The following is a 23,354-nucleotide window of genomic DNA, read 5'->3' as shown; positions in this document are numbered from 1 at the left end:
AGTGTAAAAAAAAACCATTATGATTTGTACATTTTCAGAATGTTCTTGTTCTATTTTTAAACAAAGAAAACAATCTGAAGTTATCTTTATTTTTAAATTATCGTGCCGGGATTTTACCACTTGGGAGTAGATTTTTCTCCATGTGGCCCCCGATCTAAAATGAGTTTGACACCCCTGCCTTAACCTAATTATGTGTTAAATACACAGTAATATTTGTGATTGACACACATAGTCTCATATCATTTGATAAGGTTTATCCAGTTCAACTGTAAGTATGTTAGATATGATTATTGAATATTAATAAAATCATGAGTAAGATTACTAATTGTTTGTTCAGTGTATTTATTATTCACGACACAAAAAAACCTTCATGTCCCCCCCAAAAAGACATGATAACACAGGAAACAACTGAGTAGCTCAGGGGGTGGAAGAGAGCGGGCAGACAACGAGCAGCGAGAACATGTCCCTCTGGGAAACAAGGGTGTGGAGATGTCTCCATTCACTATAGAAGAGATTCAATTTGGTATTTTTTATAAACGACTGTAACATAGAAATGTTTATCAACATTATTATGCTCGAGGCAAAACATTTTCTACATAAATGTCGATTTATGAAAGTAAGGCCTACATTTTCTAATTGGCTTACAGTTATCAATCAAAACGTGGAGGATGATTGGGAGTACAAAAGCCCTTTTAAGTTTTTGTCTTTTTTTTTTTCTTCATATTTTTTATTATTATTATTTAATACTCTCTATATGTGCTTGTTTTCTTTCCTTGACATGTTTCGCTGATGTTGAAAGTACATTAGAAATATTTTGTGTGCATTATAAATTGTATGTTTGTTGTTCAATAAAAAAAGGAAAAAAATAAATAAAAAAAACATGTCCCTCTGGGAGTGGCACTGATTTATATGGTGTTTATATGCCCCGGAAACGGCGGGGCCGATCTCAGTTGCTTCCTGCCAAGAAGACAACAACAAATAGGGATAAAACAGCACTATATCACAGGTGTGGTCAGCGTGATTTATTATTGATTGCAGAGTTACAATAGGTAATCGGCGCAGTTAAAATGTTCGTAGCAAAAGCTGTACGACCTTTATTTTGAAAGGCACCCCCGGAAGTGCTTAGTTTACCGTTGCATTCCTGGTAACTAGGGAGTAAAAAAGTAAACTATGGGTACGTGTTTGATATAACAGTATCCACAGTTGCGGAATTACAGGCATTAAAAGCAACCAGGTCGGGGTTCCATGATGGCTACTTATGGACATAATTCGTCAAAAAGAAGCGGCGGGGTTCGGGGGGGCTCGGTTCGAAACTTTCGGACGACGGCGATCCCGGGATCGGTTCGCCGCAACACCGTGCTGCCGTCGGTGCTGACGTTCCTGGTGATCGTGGCATCTGGGAGCCTGCTGCTCATGATCGAGAAAGGACTGCTCAACGGCATGGAGACACCTCCACCCCGGGGTAGCGGCAAGAGGGTGGATTTCATCCAGCAGACAGAGCGACGCGAGCGGGCTGCTGTGGACGTGGAGTCCCAGGTAGGTACCGATGTTGGCTTGAAGCAACCTGGGCTAACCGTTAAATCAAGTTTGTATTATTTTACAAAATGCAGTTTTTGGACTATACATCGAACCCTATGACTATTCTTGGGAACATTTTATGTTTGCAAACTGTTTTGACCGCTAGGAGAATTGCTGATCCACTAGAAAAACTCACTGTGATCGCAGCAATCCGTGTTGTAATCCAGGTCATGGCAGCATTTTACAACATTTCGTGAATCCTTGACTGACCCTATAATCATCATATATGCTGCAGTGGGGTTTATAGGTATGCTAATTAAAGGGATTTTCATCTTTAAACCACAAATCAAAAGTGTATTTTGACTTAATCTAATTTAAAACATGCGTATGCTCGTACAACACTTAAAACCTTTAGCACAGTGTTTTTCAACCACTGATTTACTTAAGTCTTTGCTGTCGTCCAGTATTCTGTTTTTGTTTACTTTATAACCAGTTCAGTTTTAGTTTCGTTCAGCATAGCCATCCCTAAGCTTCAATGCCTTTTCTTAGCGGCACTCACCTTTTGTTTATTTTTTGTTTAAACGATAGATACCCTTTTACCTGCACACTGCCTCCCGCTGTCGTCTGCATATTGTGATCACGACAAACCATGTTCCCGACATCTACAAAGCAATTAGCTACCTGCTGCCATCTACTGATATGGAAGAGTATTACACGGTTACTCTGCCGAGCTCGAGACAGCACCGACACTCAACTACGGTACATTATTTGCGGATTATAATTACTGGTGTGCAAAAAATGTTTGTAACTAGGGATGTCCGATAATGGCTTTTTGCCGATATCCGATATCTTGTCTTGTCTTGTCTCTTAATTACCGATACCGATATCAACCGATACCGTGGAATTAACACATCATGCCTAATTTGGACAACCAGGTATGGTGACAATAAGGTCCTTTTTAAAAAAATAAAATAAAATAAGATAAATCAATTAAAAACATTTTCTTGAATAAAAAGAAAGGAAAACAATATAAAAAGTTACATACAAACTAGTAATTAATGAAAATGAGTAAAATTAACTGTTAAAGGTTAGTACTATTAGTGGACCAACAGCACGCACAATCATGTGTGCTTACGGACTGTATCCCTGCAGACTGTTTTGATATATATTGATATATAATGTAGGAACCAGAATATTAATAACAGAAAGAAACAACCCTTTTGTGTGAATGAAATGTGAATGGGGGAGGCAGGTTTTTTGGGTTGGTGTACTAATTGTAAGTGTATCTTGTGTTTTTTATGTTGATTAAATAAATTAAAAAAACAAAACAAAAAAAACCCGATACTGATAATTAAAAAACCAATACCGATAATTTACGATATTACATTTTAAAGCATTTATCGGCCGATAATATCGGCAGGCCGATATTATCGGACATCTCTATTTGTAACTCAATTAGGTGAAATTACATTATCTCCCACGGCACACCAGACTGTATCCCGCGGCACACTGTGGTTGAAAAACACTGCCCTAGTTGAGTGTCGGTGCTGTCTAGAGCTCGGCAGAGTAACCGTGTAATACTCTTCCATATCAGTAGGTGGCAGCCGGTATATAATTGCTTTGTAGATGTCGGGAACATGGTTTGTCGTGATCACAATATGCAGACGACAGCGGCAGGCAGTGTGCAGGTAAAAAGGTATCTAACGCTTAAACCAAAAATAAACGAAAGGCGAATGCCGCTAAGAAAAGGCATTGAAGCTTAGGGATAGCTATGCAGAACGAAGCTAAAACTGAACTGGCTGCAAAGTAAACAAAAACAGAATGCTGGACGACAGCAAAGACTGAGAGCGCGTGGAGCAGACGGCGCCCACAAAGTACATCCGTACATGACAATCAACAATGTCCCCACAAAGAAGGAAAGCATCCGCACAACTTAAATAGTCTTGATTGCGAACACAAAGCAGGTGCGGGGAATAGCGTTCAAGGAAGACATGAAACTGCAACAGGAAAATTACCAACAAAACAGGAAGGGCCACCAAAATAACAGCGCAAGACAAGAACTAAAGCACTAAACACAAGAAAACACCAACAAACTCGAAATAAGGCACGACGACCTGGTGGAGTTTCATTTTTTAACGTTTTCTGCTGTTGGTGTGCCTCCGGATTTTTTAATGAAAAAAATGTGTCTTGCCTCAAAAAAGGTTGAAAAAATACTGTTTTAGCATATCAGTATGTGGAATTAAGTTATGGAATGGATTAACCAAAGAAATCAAACAAAGCACCAATATGATTAAGTTTAAGAGACTGTTCAAACTACAAGTGTTCACCAAGTACACAGAACAAGAGTTATGATGAATATCTGGAACCCTTTTTTTCATTTTTTTTTTATTGAGACAAAGATTATTTATGTATTTAATATTTGTTTACTTACTATGGTATATTATTTGTTTATTATTTATTGTTCACTGTTATGTTACAGAGAACAAGGAAATAGGATAAAATTGCTATGGTATGGAAAGCGGTAGGATTAAATAAACTGAGCTTCTTCCTACTCCTATTCGAATGTGCGGTAATTAAACAACTGGAACTATGTGATGAATTACATTGTATTGTATGCATGTTCGAAATAAACTGAAACTGAACTGAACTGAATATTTAGAAGGCTGAAAAGTCAGATCAAATAAATCGATGACTAAATACCTCATACCACCACCCACTTTTTAAGGAGGGTTTCACAAACTTTTATAGCCAAAGTCTAATCAAATACACAATTGTATGAAATAACATCAAGGAAACTGTCTGCTTGACAACAAAATACTACATTTTGGCAAAGGCTTGCACTTTTTTATTTTTTTTGTCTAAATCACGGTTACTCAAACTGCGGCTCGCAACTTGTTTTTTTCATTGGCCAGCGTCACATTCAACAGACAAAATTAACGCATTCCGAATTAGAACATTACGAAAGCAAACAAAAACCAAAAGCCTGACAGCCCGTGCATTTTGAAATGTGTTCATTTCCACGTATCCTGTCATTATGAACATGTGGACACAATTCTTGCAAGAGATTAGGGGTGTAACAAGATCATTATAGCGATAGATCAATTTAGTACCGTATTTTTCGGAGTATAAGTCGCACTGGAGTATAAGTCGCACCTGCTGAAAATGTATGATAAAGAAGGAAAAAACATATACAGTAAAAGCCAGTAAATTAGAATATTTTGAAAAACTTGATTTATTTCAGTAATTGCATTCAAAAGGTGTAACTTGTACATTATATTTATTCATTGCACACAGACTGATGCATTCAAATGTTTATTTCATTTAATTTTGATGATTTGAAGTGGCAACAAATGAAAATCCAAAATTCCGTGTGTCACAAAATTAGAATATTACTTAAGGCTAATACAAAAAAGGGATTTTTAGAAATGTTGGCCAACTGAAAAGTATGAAAATGAAAAATATGAGCATGTAAAATACTCAATACTTGGTTGGAGCTCCTTTTGCCTCAATTACTGCGTTAATGCGGCGTGGCATGGAGTCGATGAGTTTCTGGCACTGCTCAGGTGTTATGAGAGCCCAGGTTGCTCTGATAGTGGCCTTCAACTCTTCTGCGTTTTTGGGTCTGGCATTCTGCATCTTCCTTTTCACAATACCCCACAGATTTTCTATGGGGCTAAGGTCAGGGGAGTTGGCGGGCCAATTTACAACAGAAATACCATGGTCCGTAAACCAGGCACGGGTAGATTTTGCGCTGTGTGCAGGCGCCAAGTCCTGTTGGAACTTGAAATCTCCATCTCCATAGAGCAGGTCAGCAGCAGGAAGCATGAAGTGCTCTAAAACTTGCTGGTAGACGGCTGCGTTGACCCTGGATCTCAGGAAACAGAGTGGACCGACACCAGCAGATGACATGGCACCCCAAACCATCACTGATGGTGGAAACTTTACACTAGACTTCAGGCAACGTGGATCCTGTGCCTCTCCTGTCTTCCTCCAGACTCTGGGACCTCGATTTCCAAAGGAAATGCAAAATTTGCATGGTTGGGTGATGGTTTGGGGTGCCATGTCATCTGCTGGTGTCGGTCCACTCTGTTTCCTGAGATCCAGGGTCAACGCAGCCGTCTACCAGCAAGTTTTAGAGCACTTCATGCTTCCTGCTGCTGACCTGCTCTATGGAGATGGAGATTTCAAGTTCCAACAGGACTTGGCGCCTGCACACAGCGCAAAATCTACCCGTGCCTGGTTTACGGACCATGGTATTTCTGTTCTAAATTGGCCCGCCAACTCCCCTGACTTTAGCCCCATAGAAAATCTGTGGGGTATTGTGAAAAGGAAGATGCAGAATGCCAGACCCAAAAACACAGAAGAGTTGAAGGCCACTATCAGAGCAACCTGGGCTCTCATAACACCTGAGCAGTGCCAGAAACTCATCGACTCCATGCCACGCCGCATTAACGCAGTAATTGAGGCAAAAGGAGCTCCAACCAAGTATTGAGTATTGTACATGCTCATATTTTTCATTTTCATACTTTTCAGTTGGCCAACATTTCTAAAAATCCCTTTTTTGTATTAGCCTTAAGTAATATTCTAATTTTGTGACACACGGAATTTTGGATTTTCATTTGTTGCCACTTCAAATCATCAAATTAAATGAAATAAACATTTGAATGCATCAGTCTGTGTGCAATGAATAAATATAATGTACAAGTTACACCTTTTGAATGCAATTACTGAAATAAATCAAGTTTTTCAAAATATTCTAATTTACTGGCTTTTACCTGTATAAGTCGCACTGGAGTATAAGTCGCATTTTTGGGGGAAATTTATTTGATAAAAGCCAACACCAAGAATAGACATTTGAAAGGCAATTTAAAATAAATGGGTTGTACTTGTATAGCGCTTTTCTACCTTCAAGGTACTCATAGCGCTTTGACACTACTTCCACATTTACCCATTCACACACACATTCACACACTGATGGAGGGAGCTGCCATGCAAGGCGCTAACCAGCACCCATCAGGAGCAAGGGTGAAGTGTCTTACTCAGGACACAACGGACATGAATAAAGAATAGTGAACAACAGGCTGAATAAGTGTACGTTATATGAGGCATAAATAACCAACTGAGAACGTGACTGGTATGTAAACGTAACATATTATGGTAAGAGTCATTCAAATAACATATAGAACATGCTAGACAATCTGTCACTCCTAATCGCTAAATCCCCTGAAATCTTATACGTCTAGTCTCTTACGTGAATGAGCTAAAAATGTTATTTGATATTTTACGGTAATGTGTTAATAATTTCACACATAAGTTGCTCCTGAGTATAAGTCGCACCCCCGGCCAAACTATGAAAAAAACTGCGACTTATAGTCCGAAAAATACGGTATATCGATCTGTGCTCGGCAAATTTGCCTTCCGGAAGATTGGTATCGATGCGGGATCGTTTTAAAAGGGAATGGATCAATTTTATCGATACTAAAAAAAGGACAACATTGGATTTAAGAATGGGAGATTTTATATGAAGTTTATCACTTTTAAGGGTAAGAACATTAAACGTTAAGTCTATTTGCCGGTCTGTAGCGTCATAGATATATCATACATAGTTTTATTTCCCGTAAAATGTGAAGAAATTAATTATCTGAAGAATATCTGTTGGATTAGATCCATTCATTTATCCATTTTCTACCGCTTGTCCCCTTCGGGGTCACGGGGGCGCTGGAGTTTATCCCAGCTATATGACACAAAATTGTTATCAGAATCAGAAATACTTTAATAATCCCCGAGGGGAAATTAAGATTTTCAGCACAATCCCATTCAAGAGCAGACAAACATCACAGGGAGAAGGAACAGGGTCTGCCAACTTCCGGCGCCCCTTACAAATAAGGCAAGAAACAGGTAAACGCTGGGAGAGGGGGTGAGGGAAAAAAATTTCAGTCTAAGCCTGGGTGGGGTCCAGACTGAGACCAAGGGAAAAACAAAAAACAAACTCATAGCCATAGCACACATAAACATGTGTGTAAGAGGGAAACATCAAAGATCCCAAAGGACAGTAAAGACATTATACATACCAGCCATTTCTAGACACAACAAAACAAAAAAACATATACACTTATGATGGCACAGAGCTAAATTGTGTATATATTTTTCAGGTAGTTCAGCATATATTGATATAAATACATTGTCATTAATGTGAAAAATGTATCAAAGTGGCCCCCACATCCTTCAATTTTTATGTACCTGGCCCTGGCTGGAAATAATTTGGACACCCGTGGTCTATATCATCTTTGATTAAAGGCACAATGCAAAAGTTCTTACCTAGAAATTGTTTGTAATCCCGTTTCCTTTGCCATCCCATTCAGATCCTCCAGGAGATCAGGAACCGCACCATCAGGACCATGTGCAGCCAGAAGAACATGCCCCACGATTTATGGTCCCTGACGCCCCCGCAGAGGAAGACCTTGCTGCAGCACGTGCTCGTGAACGACAAGTACGGCTTCCTCTACTGCTACGTCCCCAAGGTGGCCTGCTCCAACTGGAAAAGGGTCCTTAAGGTCCTAAACGGGGCGCTGGAGAACGTGGAAGTCAAAGGGAAGATGGACCACCAACATGACCTCGTCTTTTTGGCCTCCATGAAACCAGAGGAGATTCGTTACCGCCTCAAGCACTACTTCAAGTTCATGTTTGTGCGAGATCCCATGGCGCGCCTGCTGTCCGCATACAGGAACAAGTTCGGAGAGATCGAGTCCTACCAAAAAAAATACGGCGTCGAGATCATCAAGCGTTACAGGAAGGGCCGCCCGCTTGATAACTCGCTGATAACCGGAGATGACGTCACTTTTGCAGAGTTTGTCCATTACCTGCTGGATGAGGATGCGGAGCACATGAACGAGCACTGGATGCCAATGTACAACCTATGCCAGCCTTGCGCGCTCACCTACGACTTCATCGGCTCGTACGAACACCTAGAAATGGATGCCGAGTTTGTGCTCCAGCAAATCGGGGCTCCAGCGCACGTGCGCTTTCCAGAGAGACAGTCGTGGTACAAGCCCGTCACCCCAGAGACGATACAGTATTACCTGTGCAGCCTTCCACAGAAGCTGCTGAGGGAACTTCTTCCAAAGTACATCTTAGACTTCTCCCTCTTCACGTATGCCCTCCCAAACATAAACACTCAGTATTGCCGGCATTAAAAGTTTTTTGTTTTTTTTAAATGGCATTAATTTGTACTATAGTGTTTTACTTCACAAGGACTGGACTAGAGATGTCCCGCGACTGTGGCAAATGAGTAGTTCAACATGGCTAAAACATGCTTGTGGATTATTTTTTAACTAATTTTAAATCACAGACTCTCCAACCATTCAATCAAATAAAGAAGCAACTTTTCCAATAGACCTGATGATACACCATGTTCTGTACACACCATACCAATGACCCTACAAACTATTCAAATCAAATTCCAGCTGAGGGTGCAATTAGCCTTTTTTTTTTTACATAATTAAACCTTTGAAAAAGAACTGGAAACTTAAAAACAAACATTAATAGTTTCACAGCATGCGCTCTATAATTAAGCGTGTCGCAAAGCAAAACCCTGGTTGACTCAGCTACTGCCGCCCATATAAGTGAACCCGACAGAGGACGTGTATAGTTATTAAGATCCAGGGAGAGCTCCATGTGCCGCAACATGATGAAAGATCTTTAACGCAGAAACCTTCATTTGAGATCAATCCTTGAAGGTCACATGTCTGAAAGGATGACAAGATACTTTAGGTTTGGTGTGATTTGAGAACCCGAGAAACTCAATGGACGTGCATCGTCTCTTGGTATCCCTTCACAAGAATCCGGTCACCACAACTTCTCACGTCAGAACACTCACTGCTCCTGGCGTTCTGATGTCACTCTTGTGTTGCAGTCGTTCGTCTCCGTCCGATGCTGACTGACTCGACTTTGAAGATGGGACACCTGCTTCCCGTAGTTGCAGTCACCACTGACAAAACACAGAACATCTTAAAAGTGTGATTAACATTCACATGTAATGCTTGTGTCGCTTTGTAGGCTGGCTGAAGTAATAGACGCACTACAAGGGAACAGCAGGAGAGCAAGCAAGCAGAGGCAACAATAAAATGCCGGTGACATTGTTTAACCCTCAAAAATACTGGGAAAAAATCCAAAAAGACAGAAAATTGAACTAAGGACAAAGAAAGATTGGAGGTACAGTGTGCACCTGGACTCAACAGAAGTGGGAGAGCTGGATACACAGGGGCCAGGCTTAGACACTGGTGCAAACCATAATACAAAAGAGTACTTGTAGAACTGCCCAGAAAATAACTTACAGGCCGTAAGAGTTTATTTAGAGGGTGGGTTAATAATTACAAGCAGGCTGAGCAGGAGAGAGGATGTCATTTTTAAAATATGAAAAGTTTATAGTATATAATTTAGACTACAAGAACTTAATTTTTAAAATATGATAATGAGCTGGAGTGCATCAACAAGTAATCAGCAGCAACATAACCGATGTTGTAATAGTGGCAATGAGTAAGTCCAGAAACGTCACATATCCTTCCTGTGAAAGCAGATATTTATTTTTCTCTAAAATAATGATACATTTTTTATAGTTGATGGTTGCAGAATTGCACAAGGCACAGTTCCATTGGACTTAAATTGTTTGTATGTGCCAAAAGCTGACGTAGATCAACTTTGGAGTGCGCAGCCATATATCTTTTTAAAAAACAAAGACAAATACGAAACATGTTACTTGTATAATACACTTATGTTGTATTTTGTTATTTTTTTACAGGAGTAGAATATACAGTAGAATACCGTATTTTTCGGACTATAAGTCGCAGTTTTTTTCATAGTGTTGCAACTTATACTCAGGAGCGACTTATGTGTGAAATTATTAACACATTACCGTAAAATATCAAATGATATTATTTAGCTCATTCACGTAAGAGACTGGACGTTTAAGATTTCATGGGATTTAGCTATTAGGAGTGACAGATTGTTTGGTAAACGTATAGCATGTTCTATGTGTTAGTTATTTGAATGACTCTTACCATAATATGTTACGTTAACATACCAGGCACGTTCTCAGTTGGTTATTTATGCCTCATATAACGTACACTTATTCAGCCTTTTGTTCACTATTCTTTATTTATTTTAAATTGCCTTTCAAATGTCTATTCTTGGTGTTGGGTTTTATCAAATAAATTTCCCAAAAAAATGCGACTTATATATGTTTTTTTCCTTCTTTATTATGCATTTTCGGCCAGTGCGACTTATACTCCGGAGCGACTTATACTCCGAAAAATACGGTACTTGTTATTTTACAGGTTTTTTTGGTTTGTTTTTCTGGTGTCTTCACTTTGTACTTTTATGTTACTTTTCAACTAAACAAAGTCAACTTTAATCAACCTATTTGTTCTTTTTTTCAAATGAGGATCGATTTAAAAAAAACACAAAAAAAACGTTACGCAGAATCGAAAATGAAAATCTTATCAATTTTCACTCCGAGTTGTAACACACCAACGACTGGGTTTTCTTAACCAACATTTTAAAATGCTAAGGAAAGTAAAGCTGCTGGATACTGAGCACTTGTGATACAGTACATCAAATGCAGCAACTGCAGTTGTGTACTGTTATTAAAAACTGCACCAGTAGGTTGCCTGTAATGCCAGACATGTTAATTGGAGCATTTATCACAAAACCAATGACCATAGTGAATGTCTTACGTCATTTTGTCTGCTGGGATGAGCCTGTCTGGTTGGAACCTCATCTGTGACTCCCCCTCGCTGGCCTTTTGAAGAGTGTTGGAGAGCAGGGTCAACTTTTCTTTCTCTTTTTCCAGTTGCTTTTTTAAAAGCTCTGACTGGATATCTTCCAGTTGTTCCTTCACCTGCAGAAAATATACCTCAAGATAAATGATGACTGCACAAAAAAGCCAAATGACAGCAAGACTTCTTACCAGCTCGAGCTCTACGCTCTTGGATGTGAGTTGACATACGGCGAGTTCATTGTCCGAGTCCAGTTTGGCGTTGAGCTCCCTGGCACAGGCCAGATCAGAGAGAATAGAAGCCGGATGAACTTTGCGCAGCTCCATGCCAACTGACGCCATGAGGTCCTCGACTTGCTGCAGCCTCTGATCCCTTTCATGTATGTCAAAGCGGGCCTTTCGTAAGCGCTCAAGCAGGTCGAAATTCTCCTGCTCCTGTGGGTCAACACATCACAATGACATACAGACACTGTGGCTTCATCTCATGTGTGCTGCATTTTGTCTTGCCTTTGTCTTCAACAGGTTCTCAATCCTGGACACTGTTGTGATGTAAGAGCTTACTCTGAGTTTTAACTCATCCCGCTCATGAAAAACATCCTCCAAGCCATGTGCAGCCTGCACAAGACAGAACTTCAGTTACAACAACAACAAAAAACATGTAGGAAAGGGCATATTTTTATCTGTTTATCATTATTACTTGCTTCTGTCTGGTCAGTTCATCTTGCAACATCCTGTATTTTGTGGCAACGCTTTCTTTGTCTTGTTTGAGTCCTGCCATTTCCTCCTCAGAGTCAACCAGCTGTTTTAACATGCTCGCCAGCTGCAACTCGTGACTGTTTGGCGGCCCCTGCAGCTTACTGCAACACAACACACATCACATCACAAGGGAACCTTGGAGATTGAAAACCGATATTTGCATAGGAAATGATGGAAATAATCTGTTCCTGTGTCAAACTGTCACCATCATAAAACTTTCAAGATTATTTACTGTCAATTCACCTTGTGTCCAAGTACAACACACAGCATCTAAAGTTTCCTCTCTCCACAATATGATTATAATGAAACAGTATAGAAAGAATGTTTGAAATGTAAAATTATATATATATTTATATTATATATGTGTGTGTGCGTGCATATATACATATGTATATTTATGTGTATATGTATATATATATATATATATACACACACATACATATATATATATATATAAATATATATATACACATATATACATGTATATTTATATGTATATATATATATATATATATATACACACACATACATATATACATATATATATGTATATATATATATATATATATATATATATACATACACACACACACATACATACATACATACATACATACATACATACATACATATATATATATATATATATATATATATATATACACATACATATATACGTATATTTACACACACACACACACACATATATATATATATATATATATATACACAGATATAATTTCAGGACGTATGCAGATTCTACATACACAAAAACAGGTAGCAATAACTTACTCAGTGGCCTAGTGGTTAGAGTGACTGCCCTTAGATCGGTTGGTTGTGAGTTCAAACCCCGGCCGAGTCATACCAAAGACTATAAAAATGGGACCCATTACCTCCCTGCTTGGCACTCAGCATCAAGGGTTGGAATTGGGGGTTAAATCACCAAAATGATTCCCGGGCGCGGCACCGTTGCTGCCCACTGCTCCCCTCACCTCCCAGGGGGTGAACAAGGGGATGGGTCAAATGCAGAGGACAAATTTCACCACACTTAGTGTGTGTGTGACAATCATTGGTACTTTAACTTAACTTTATATGTGTGTATATACACACACACACACACACATACATATATATATATATATATATATATATATATATATATATATATGTATACATACATATATATATATATATATATATATATATATATATATATATATATATATGTATATATACATATACTCATATATACATACATATGTGTATATGTATATATATATACACACACACACATATATACATACACAAATTTACATATACACACACACACACACATATATATATATATACATACATACATACATATATTTACAGGTAAAAGCCAGTAAATTAGAATATTTTGAAAAACTTGATTTATTTCAGTAATTGCATTCAAAAGGTGTAACTTGTACATTATATTTATTCATTGCACACAGACTGATGCATTCAAATGTTTATTTCATTTAATTTTGATGATTTGAAGTGGCAACAAATGAAAATCCAAAATTCCGTGTGTCACAAAATTAGAATATTACTTAAGGCTAATACAAAAAAGGGATTTTTAGAAATGTTGGCCAACTGAAAAGTATGAAAATGAAAAATATGAGCATGTAAAATACTCAATACTTGGTTGGAGCTCCTTTTGCCTCAATTACTGCGTTAATGCGGCGTGGCATGGAGTCGATGAGTTTCTGGCACTGCTCAGGTGTTATGAGAGCCCAGGTTGCTCTGATAGTGGCCTTCAACTCTTCTGCGTTTTTGGGTCTGGCATTCTGCATCTTCCTTTTCACAATACCCCACAGATTTTCTATGGGGCTAAGGTCAGGGGAGTTGGCGGGCCAATTTAGAACAAAAATACCATGGTCCGTAAACCAGGCACGGGTAGATTTTGCGCTGTGTGCAGGCGCCAAGTCCTGTTGGAACTTGAAATCTCCATCTCCATAGAGCAGGTCAGCAGCAGGAAGCATGAAGTGCTCTAAAACTTGCTGGTAGACGGCTGCGTTGACCCTGGATCTCAGGAAACAGAGTGGACCGACACCAGCAGATGACATGGCACCCCAAACCATCACTGATGGTGGAAACTTTACACTAGACTTCAGGCAACGTGGATCCTGTGCCTCTCCTGTCTTCCTCCAGACTCTGGGACCTCGATTTCCAAAGGAAATGCAAAATTTGCATGGTTGGGTGATGGTTTGGGGTGCCATGTCATCTGCTGGTGTCGGTCCACTCTGTTTCCTGAGATCCAGGGTCAAAGCAGCCGTCTACCAGCAAGTTTTAGAGCACTTCATGCTTCCTGCTGCTGACCTGCTCTATGGAGATGGAGATTTCAAGTTCCAACAGGACTTGGCGCCTGCACACAGCGCAAAATCTACCCGTGCCTGGTTTACGGACCATGGTATTTCTGTTCTAAATTGGCCCGCCAACTCCCCTGACCTTAGCCCCATAGAAAATCTGTGGGGTATTGTGAAAAGGAAGATGCAGAATGCCAGACCCAAAAATGCAGAAGAGTTGAAGGCCACTATCAGAGCAACCTGGGCTCTCATAACACCTGAGCAGTGCCAGAAACTCATCGACTCCATGCCACGCCGCATTAACGCAGTAATTGAGGCAAAAGGAGCTCCAACCAAGTATTGAGTATTGTACATGCTCATATTTTTCATTTTCATACTTTTCAGTTGGCCAACATTTCTAAAAATCCCTTTTTTGTATTAGCCTTAAGTAATATTCTAATTTTGTGACACACGGAATTTTGGATTTTCATTTGTTGCCACTTCTAATCATCAAAATTAAATGAAATAAACATTTGAATGCATCAGTCTGTGTGCAATGAATAAACATAATGTACAAGTTACACCTTTTGAATGCAATTACTGAAATAAATCAAGTTTTTCAAAATATTCTAATTTACTGGCTTTTACCTGTACATATACACATACATATATGTATATTTATGTGTATATGTATGTATACACACACACATATACATATATATATATATATATATATATATATATATATATATATATATATATATATATATATATATATAGCCTTTTGTGTTGCAACTTGCCTGTGCCTGCAAAGTGCTATATAAATAAAGTTTTATATGATTTGACTAATGTGACTTTAGAGGCTTTCCACCATAAAATTTTGGTTGACCTTAAAATTGCACATTTCCACAAAAAAATTACTGCAGTGAAACAACTACCGTATTTTTCGGACTATAAGTCACGTTTTTTTTCATAGTTTGGCCGGGCTCCAGTGCGACTTATGTATGTTTTTTTCCTTCTTTATTATGCATTTTCGGCAGGTGCGACTTATACTCCGGTGCGACTTATACTCCGAAAAATGCGGTAATTATTTAATTAGGGTTGCTCTCTCGCATACTGTCCCTGCATTACTCTCCGCTTTGTTCTATTCAGTCCTGTACGTTTTCTAAATGAAAACAAACCGAGAAGAGTGGGCTGCTTTTCCTGCTTCTTCATCCTGAAGCCGTGCAGCAGAGCAAACATCCATCTGTGACTGCGCGTCCCGCTTGCTGTCTCTCAGCATGGAAAGTTGTGAGCGCAGGTCCAGTCTCTCCTTCTCCAGCTGCAACACAGAACATAGATGTATGGATGTCAAATAGCGCCATCTTCCAAACTGAGCTGTCAATCAAAATTGCTACTCAATAAGAAATGTTCACTGAAGAAAGATCTGCAACAATAACAACTAACAAAACCTGGTGACCAACATATAACCCAGCCCCTGTTTCCGTTCACCCGGGGCTCCAACATTGGTCCTCCAAATGAGAGGGCAAGTGTGCTCGGGTAGGCATGGATTTAAGGTCTACACGACCACACTGGCAAGCCTCTGTTACAAACACAATAAACTCCGGTTCAAGGTGTTCAAACATCATTAGACTTACACTCTGAACAGCCTTTTCCAGGTCAATAATCCTATCCAATCCAGTGAATCCACTTGAGTTCATCGCTGAAGGTTCCTGGAAATTCAAAAAACCCAACAGCTCGAACAAGTGCATCAACATTTTGTGTACAATTATTGGATACTATTTAAAGCAACTCACAGTTCTTATTTTTATTAGGTTATCTTCCAAATCTTTAATGAGTTCCTGTTGATCAAGAATGAGTTCCTTTGGAGAGAGGAACAAAAATAATATTTTCTTGTAATCAACACAATTTTAATTTTGTGACTTTTCCATGCTCCTATATTCTCACCTTGGAAGCGTACAACTTCCTGTAAGCGATACACAAGCCTCGCTTCTTATCCGTCTGGGCCTGCTTCACGATGTTGTTCTTATGCGCCACATCTCGACACAGCTCAAAGTTCTTTAAAGAAAGGTCGGCCATTTTGTCCGAAAACTTCTGCTGCGTTTCCGAAAGCTTCTCCTCTAGCATCTTGTTGGACTCTTGAAGGTACTCGATCTGTGTGACACAAGAAGACAAAAGTAACCGATGCCTGTTAGTGTGTCCGTGCGATAGTAGGTTGTGTACACCTCACACCCCGACATCTTCAGAGCTGTGCTATGATTGATTATTGATTGATTGAAACTTTTATTAGTAGATTGCACAGTACAGTACATATTCCGTACAATTGACCACTAAATGGTAACACCCGAATAAGGTTTTCAACTTGTTTAAGTCGGGGTCCACGTTAATCAATTCATGGTACAAATATATACTATCAGCATAATACAGACATCACACAAGTTAATCATCAGAGTTTATACATTGAATTATTAACATTATTTACAATCCGGGGGGTTGGTGCGGGGGGGTTAGGTTTTGTTGATATCAGCACTTCAGTCATCAACAATTATATCATCCGAGAAATGGACATTGAAAGTGTAGGTCTGACTTGGTAGGATATGTACAGCGAGCAGTGAACATACAGGTAGTGAGCTCAGAAAGCATAAGAACAAGTATATACATTTGATTATTTACAATCCGGGGAGGTGGGATGTGGTGGGGGGAGGGTGTTAGTCTAGGGTTGTAGTTGCCTGGAGGTGTTCTTTTAGTGCGGTTTTGAAGGAGGATAGAGATGCACTTTCTTTTACACCTGTTGGGAGTGCATTCCATATTGATGTGGCATAAGAGAATGAGTTAAGACCTTTTTTAGATCGGAATCTGGGTTTAACGTGGTTTGTGGAGCTCCCCCTGGTGTTGTGGTTATGGCGGTCATTTACGTTAAGGAAGCAGTTTGACATGTACTTTGGTATCAGGGAGGTGTATTGAATTTTATAGACTAGGCTCAGTGCAAGTTGTTTGACTCTGTCCTCCACCCTGAGCCAGCCCACTTTAGAGAAGTGGGTAGGAGTGATGTGTGATCCGGGGTGGAGGTCTAGAAGTAACCTGACTTGTTCTGGGATGTTTTGAGTTTAGATTTGAGGGTTTTGGAGGTGCTGGGGTACCAGGAGGTGCACTTTATGAGTGAGAGTTAATGAGTTGAGAGTACAGAGCTTTTACTGTAGCTCATTGGCTAGCGCTGCTTAAGTTAGCTCTCAATAGTGGGAATGTGTTCAGGGGCCGGACTGCGCGGGATGACCTCTGTTACACACACACAGAATGCCTTCTGCTGTGAGTGACATGCTTACCTGAAGGTTAAGATAGGCGATCACTTTCTTATTGGTGTTGTTTTGAGCGTCCACAGAAACACCATCATGTGGTCTACCTGCGCGGAGGGCTTGATTCAGAGTCTCTATCCCTTTGTCCCGCTCGGCCACCTAAAAAAATGGTGGGAAAACTCAACAACCAAACGCATGCACCAAGCAAGTGCTGTTGACTTACTTGTGTTAGTAATAGTTTTATGCATCCGTGGGCTTTTTCCAGGTCGGTTTTGATCTTGCTGACTTCTTCCTGCAGCTCAAAGATCCTACGAATGAGAGGCAATTGATGCATGCCAATGCAGTCAATATAATTGAGCATGAAGCACGACAAAACCACAACGGACCTTCCGTTTGCTACGAAAAGATCCTCAGGCCGGGAGGCCGCAGGATGAGCGGATGTAAGTGGAGAAAGATGACAAGTTGGAGGAGGTTTGGCTTCATTGGCCTGCATTCTCTGACATCTGAAAGTAACTCTGGGCGTTTTCCCGCCTGAAAGAAAACACGCACAAGTATTTCCGTTTGGCCTAATATTACACTACACTTGTATTTGTCACATACAAATATTATTATTGTATAATGTGCATTTTATAGATCCAAATACAAAAGAGGTGTGTGCAGTAATTTATGTGGTTAGGTGTTGCTGTGTGGCGGTATGTTGTGAAAACCTTACTTCCGTTCGCCTTATAGAGGAACTGCACTTTTTTGGGAGTTTTGCCAATCGTTCACTATCATTATGAGAGACATGACTATTGTTTAAAAAAAAAATGCATTTGAAATATTAAATAAATGCGATTAAAAGTCCACTTACAATGGAGCCTATGGGAAACGCTCTATTCCGCCTAAAAGCCCTTAAAAACCTCTAAATACCTCCATTGAGGTTTTATATACATGTACGTATATGTCATGTAGTAACAGGCACATTTATATAATAATAATATTTACGTATTTTGATCATTTTCAAACACCACGACATCGCATCGTTTGCTTTTTTTTCTTCTTCATCTCTGATTGTTACTGATTTCAGACTTTATTAGAGCCAACAAACATAATAAAACATCACTCACTGTATAAGGTCGGCTGTCATTAGGATGGCGACTGCAAGGATGTTAATATATTCCCATTTAGATTAAAAATGACTCATAATCCTCGCGAAGAAACGGTTTGGGGGGAGGGGACCTAGCGTCTTTTTATGTCGTCGCCAGTTCGGGGGCTAAATTGGCTGTTAAAGTGTAACAACATGTCGGAGTACGTCCTCGTCCTTCTACTATCCAGGTGAGGGACACGATTTATAATCTACAATAAACTTCCAAGAAGCATCAAAGCAAGGAAAGAGCAGATGTAAATAATTTGTCTGCGTTAGAGCTTATAACAACAATATTACTAACACTTGGTTAATATTCAAGTCACAAAATGTAAATGGAGTATTGTTGGCGCTTTTTGAATGGTTATTTATTGGATTTTACGGACTGAATAGAGGACCTCCCATTGGCTCCGCTGTAATTATTGACGTTTTTTTTAGTATTTAGAATGCATTAAAAATGCATCCGTCATCATGTCTTTCATTATGATTGTGAACGATAGGCAAAATTCCCCCAAAAAAGCTTTAAAGGGGTCATATTAAATTTTTTTTTAATTAAAAAAACGTCCTTGTGGTCTACATAACATGCAACTGTGGTTCTTTGGTCAAAATCTGGCACAAATTATGTTTTACAGTAGGTCTTCAAGCCGCTTTCTGACCGTCTCTTCAGGGTGCACCGTTTTGTGGGCGGTCTAATTTACGTGCCTCCACTTCGACTGCGCCTTTTCCCCGCCACCCGTGTTTTTGTTTTTTAGCGCGTTCATATGGACAGATATCATTTAGAACTGTACGCTACTTTGTATTACCACTGCAGAAAGTGGTGATGACGGGGGAAAAGATAATCAGGACTCCTCTTCCTCCTATCCGGGAGATCGCAAAAAGCCGCTGCCTGACCAGGGCTCAAAAATCTGTAGAGACTCCTCCCACCCCCACCAAGGACTGTTTTCACTGCTGGACTATGGAAAGCGATTCCGCAGCCTCAGCAGCAGAACCTCCAGGTTTTGTAACAGCTTCTTCCCTCAGGCCATAAAACTCTTGAACGCATCATAATAATCCCCTCAATTCCCCCCAAAAAACGGATTAACTCGCTGGACTATAAAGACAATATAACATACATCCGTAAACATGGATGCATATGCAAAAGTGCAATATATTTATCTGTACAGTAATGTATTTATATCTGCACCTTATTGCTCTTTTATTCTGCACTACAACGAGCTAATTCAACGAAATGTCGTTCTTATCTGTACTGTAAAGTTCAAATTTGAATGACAATAAAGGAATTCTAAGTCTAAGTGTATTAGAAATGGCAACGGTGGAAGATGCATGTGCATGTACGAGCCAGTCTGCCCCATAACAAGTGGATAGCGAAAAAGAAGGTGCTTACTGACTACATCGCGGACTACAATGGCGGGTAAATTTCTACTATTGATGGATAATCCGCCGACGTTGCAACTGGGAAAAACGTTACAAAGCGGGCTAATTCCAAATAGCTCGTTTGTAGGCGGTATGAAGCAAGGCAATATATTTCATCAATATCTCCGCCATGCATCCAGAGTTCGATTTGAACATTTTGGGATGTATGCAGATTCCACATACACAAAAACAGGTAGCAATAGACGTTGGTTTTGCATAAAAAGTCCCCTTTAAGAGTTGTGCAGAACAATAAGCTGATAGCTCATTGGCTAGCGCTGTTCGAGCCCAGGGCTGGTATAAATTAATGACAGCTTGAACAAATGTGCCGAGAGTGAGGTTCTAGGGAGAGCACCTTGGGTCCTCCTAAATTAGAGTGTGAGCGTGCTAGGCACCGAGATAAAAGCCCAAACCGTCAGCTCAGTGTTCAGCACAAGCTCTTAAGGCAGGGGTGTCAAATGTACGGCCCGTAGGCTGAACAGGTTTTATCCGGCCCGCGGGATCAGTTTGCCAAGTATAAAAATGAGCCGAAATTGTTGAATGAAAGAAACTGCTGTTCTAAATGTGTCCACTAGATGTCACAATAGCAATTCTTTGTATCTTTGTAGATTATGCTACATATGTAATAAAAAAAAAAAAAAAAAAACCACGTTAGTGCACCAGTCGAGGAAAATGAGCAAACTATACAAATAACATACTGTAATTTGATTTTGACATTATTTTTTATCTTGATGGATTGAACATTATCACATAATTTATTCAGAAAGTGTAAATAACGACAAATAAAGGTAGAATACTATTAATCGATATAATATAATACTATTAACAGAGCAAAAGGCATCACCAAGGACAGCACGCACCCTGGCTTCCACCTGTTCGACCTGCTACCATCGGGCAGGTGCATCAGAGCCAGAACAAACAGGCTCAGAGACAGCTTCTTTCCCAGAGCTGTCACCATCTTGAACTCTAACTTATAATACATAATTCACCCCTATACAATATCCTACCCTAATACCCTACTGTGCAATATTACCCTTCGAGTGCAATACATCCGACACTGATTGTTATTTATTACTCCGGTACTCCTGTCTTGTTCTGTATATTGTCCAGTATTTTGTATTTGTATAGTGTTTTGTATATTGTACAGGACTGCTTATTATTTTTCATTGGATAGTAGTCTGTTTATTTCAATTCTTAGTTTTATCTTTATTACCTCTTGTGTAATTTATTTTTATCCCATATTTGTTCCCACAACCGTACCTTAAATTGGAGTCCTTAATCTCGTTATATGCAAATACAATGACAATAAAGTCCACTCTATTCTATTCTATTCTAAACACACAGTGTGTGTGTGTGACAGTCATTGATACTTTAACTTTTTAACTTTAACTGCTGAATTTTGTCACCGATTCTGTTCATAACTTTTATGGACATAATTTCTAGGCGCAGTCAAGACGTTGAGGGTGTCTGGTTTGGTGGCTGCAGGATTAGGTCTCTGCTATTTGCAGATGATGTGGTCCTGTTGGCTTCATCTGGCCAGGATCTTCAGCTCTCACTGGATCGGTTCGCAGCCGAGTGTGAAGCGACTGGGATGGGAATCCGCACCTCCAAGTCCGAGTCCATGGTTCTCGCCTGGAAAAGGGTGGAGTGCCATCTCCGGGTTGGGGCGGAGATCTTACCCCAAGTGGAGGAGTTCAAGTACCTCGGAGTCTTGTTCACGAGTGACAGAAGAGTGGATCGTGAGATCGACAGGCGGATCGGTGCGGCGTCTTCAGTAATGTGGACGCTGTATCGATCCGTTGTGGTGAAGAAGGAGCTGAGCCGGAAGGCAAAGCTCTCAATTTACCGGTCGATCTACGTTCCCATCCTCACCTATGGTCACGAGCTTTGGGTTATGATCGAAAGGACAAGATCACGGGTACAAGCGGCCGAAATGAGTTTCCTCCGCTGGATGGCGGGGCTCTTCCTATCTAGCTCTGTCATCCGGGAGGAGCTCAAAGTAAAGCCGCTGCTCCTCCACATCGAGAGGAGCCAGATGAGGTGGTTCGGGCATCTGGTCAGGATGCCACCCGAACGCCTCCCTCGGGAGGTGTTTTGGGCGACGTCCGACCGGTCGGAGGCCACGGGGAAGACTATGTGTCCCGGCTGGCCTGGGAACGCCTCGGGATCCTCCGGGAGGAGCTGGACGAAGTGGCCGGGGAGAGGGAAGTCTGGGCTTCCCTACTTAGGCTGCTGCCCCCGCGACCCGACCTCGGATAAGCGGAAGAAGATGGATGGATGCTGAATTTTGGGATTTCGGGTCGCTGTTTTGCACTCAGGGATGACTACTGTTACTCTTACCCCTGGTGGCATGGTCCTTCTGCCCTCCTTCAGAAGGTGGAGCTCATTATTCTCGCTGAGCAGCAGCTGTCCCTTTTCGGTGGCTCGCAGCCTTTCTTGTTCCTCGGCTTTCCTCCCCGTTGACAAGTTGGCATCGCGCAGGCTCTCAGTCGTGTGCAGGAGATGCCTGAAACGAAGTGATTAGCACAGCAGACGCATTGCACGCAGGTGATGTTGGCACAGTAGATCATGTTGCACCTGAGCCGAGATGGTCTTCAATTCCCAGGAGGACGTCCGGACTTTTTAACCCAAGTCGGGACAAGTGGCACGTCCGAACATGTTCGTGTAGATTTACCTAAAATAAAGTGGCAGAAAAATAAACTAGTATTCGGTACGAAGACAAAATTAACCTAGTCGAGCGCTTAGGCGTTTCGTTCCCCGTCAGAAGTGAACAATTACGAAAATACGCGGCACACAAAACGTCTAGTTTGCAACGTCGATGCGCATATTTGTCGACCCAACCCAGAAATTGGCGGTAACGGTCAGTCGTGTGACGTCACCGGCTAGCTATCATTAGCGACAGGTTTGTCACCATATACACACCGCGAAGGTGTTTCCGCAGTTTTTTTACTTCGTTTTTTTAAGGACGTTTTCCGCCCGAATGTTTCGTTACGAAACTACAAAAATAACGCCGTTGCAAGTCACGTGACCAACGCTTTGAACTGCCGCCGCGGAGCGTCACAAAGACTAACCTTTTAAATACAATCTTCAAAAAATATCGACTGTCAGTCCGGTCTGTTTGAGGCTAAAACAAAAACAAAAAAAACAACAGTACTTTTTATTCAGTCCAAGCC

General features: G+C 40.4%; 2 protein-coding genes across 2 annotated transcripts; one reads left to right on the top strand and one right to left on the bottom strand.

Annotated features, from left to right (window-relative positions):
- The first annotated feature begins 1,124 nt into the window (after window positions 1-1,124).
- LOC133617844 (carbohydrate sulfotransferase 14-like) lies at window positions 1,125-8,711 on the top strand. Its single transcript, XM_061978148.2, has 2 exons — window positions 1,125-1,536; window positions 7,881-8,711. The coding sequence occupies exons 1-2, from the start codon at window positions 1,246-1,248 to the stop codon at window positions 8,709-8,711; spliced, it is 1,122 nt and encodes a 373-aa protein (XP_061834132.2). The 5' UTR covers window positions 1,125-1,245.
- A 407-nt stretch (window positions 8,712-9,118) lies between these two features.
- On the bottom strand, window positions 9,119-23,340 carry LOC133617842 (uncharacterized). Its single transcript, XM_061978147.2, has 16 exons — window positions 23,253-23,340; window positions 22,759-22,855; window positions 22,522-22,687; window positions 18,035-18,179; window positions 17,872-17,956; window positions 17,679-17,807; window positions 16,303-16,509; window positions 16,152-16,217; window positions 15,993-16,067; window positions 15,537-15,676; window positions 11,988-12,147; window positions 11,798-11,905; window positions 11,483-11,725; window positions 11,250-11,413; window positions 9,395-9,505; window positions 9,119-9,263 (listed from the first exon to the last, which is right to left on the bottom strand). Exons 4-16 carry the CDS (start codon window positions 18,139-18,141, stop codon window positions 9,242-9,244), a joined length of 1,617 nt encoding a protein of 538 aa, XP_061834131.2. The 5' UTR covers window positions 18,142-18,179; window positions 22,522-22,687; window positions 22,759-22,855; window positions 23,253-23,340; the 3' UTR covers window positions 9,119-9,241.
- Window positions 23,341-23,354: the final 14 nt, after the last annotated feature.

The sequence above is a fragment of the Nerophis lumbriciformis genome, linkage group LG18, assembly GCF_033978685.3.
Source record: "Nerophis lumbriciformis linkage group LG18, RoL_Nlum_v2.1, whole genome shotgun sequence".
NCBI classification, from domain to species: Eukaryota; Metazoa; Chordata; class Actinopteri; order Syngnathiformes; family Syngnathidae; genus Nerophis; species Nerophis lumbriciformis.
Note: the sequence above shows the minus strand (reverse complement) of the source record. Positions and strands in the feature narration are given on the sequence as shown.

Excerpts from the sequence above, each read along its gene's own strand:
- LOC133617844 (XM_061978148.2), top strand. The coding sequence starts at position 1,246 with ATGATGGCTACTTATGGACATAATTCGTCAAAAAGAAGCGGCGGGGTT. Across the intron at positions 1,537-7,880 it reads CTGTGGACGTGGAGTCCCAG|ATCCTCCAGGAGATCAGGAA; the intron begins GTAGGTACCGAT and ends CATCCCATTCAG.
- LOC133617842 (XM_061978147.2), bottom strand. The coding sequence starts at position 18,141 with ATGCAGGCCAATGAAGCCAAACCTCCTCCAACTTGTCATCTTTCTCCA. Across the intron at positions 17,808-17,871 it reads TAAAACTATTACTAACACAA|GTGGCCGAGCGGGACAAAGG; the intron begins GTAAGTCAACAG and ends CCATTTTTTTAG. Across the intron at positions 9,264-9,394 it reads ACATCAGAACGCCAGGAGCA|ACATGTGACCTTCAAGGATT; the intron begins GTGAGTGTTCTG and ends TCATCCTTTCAG.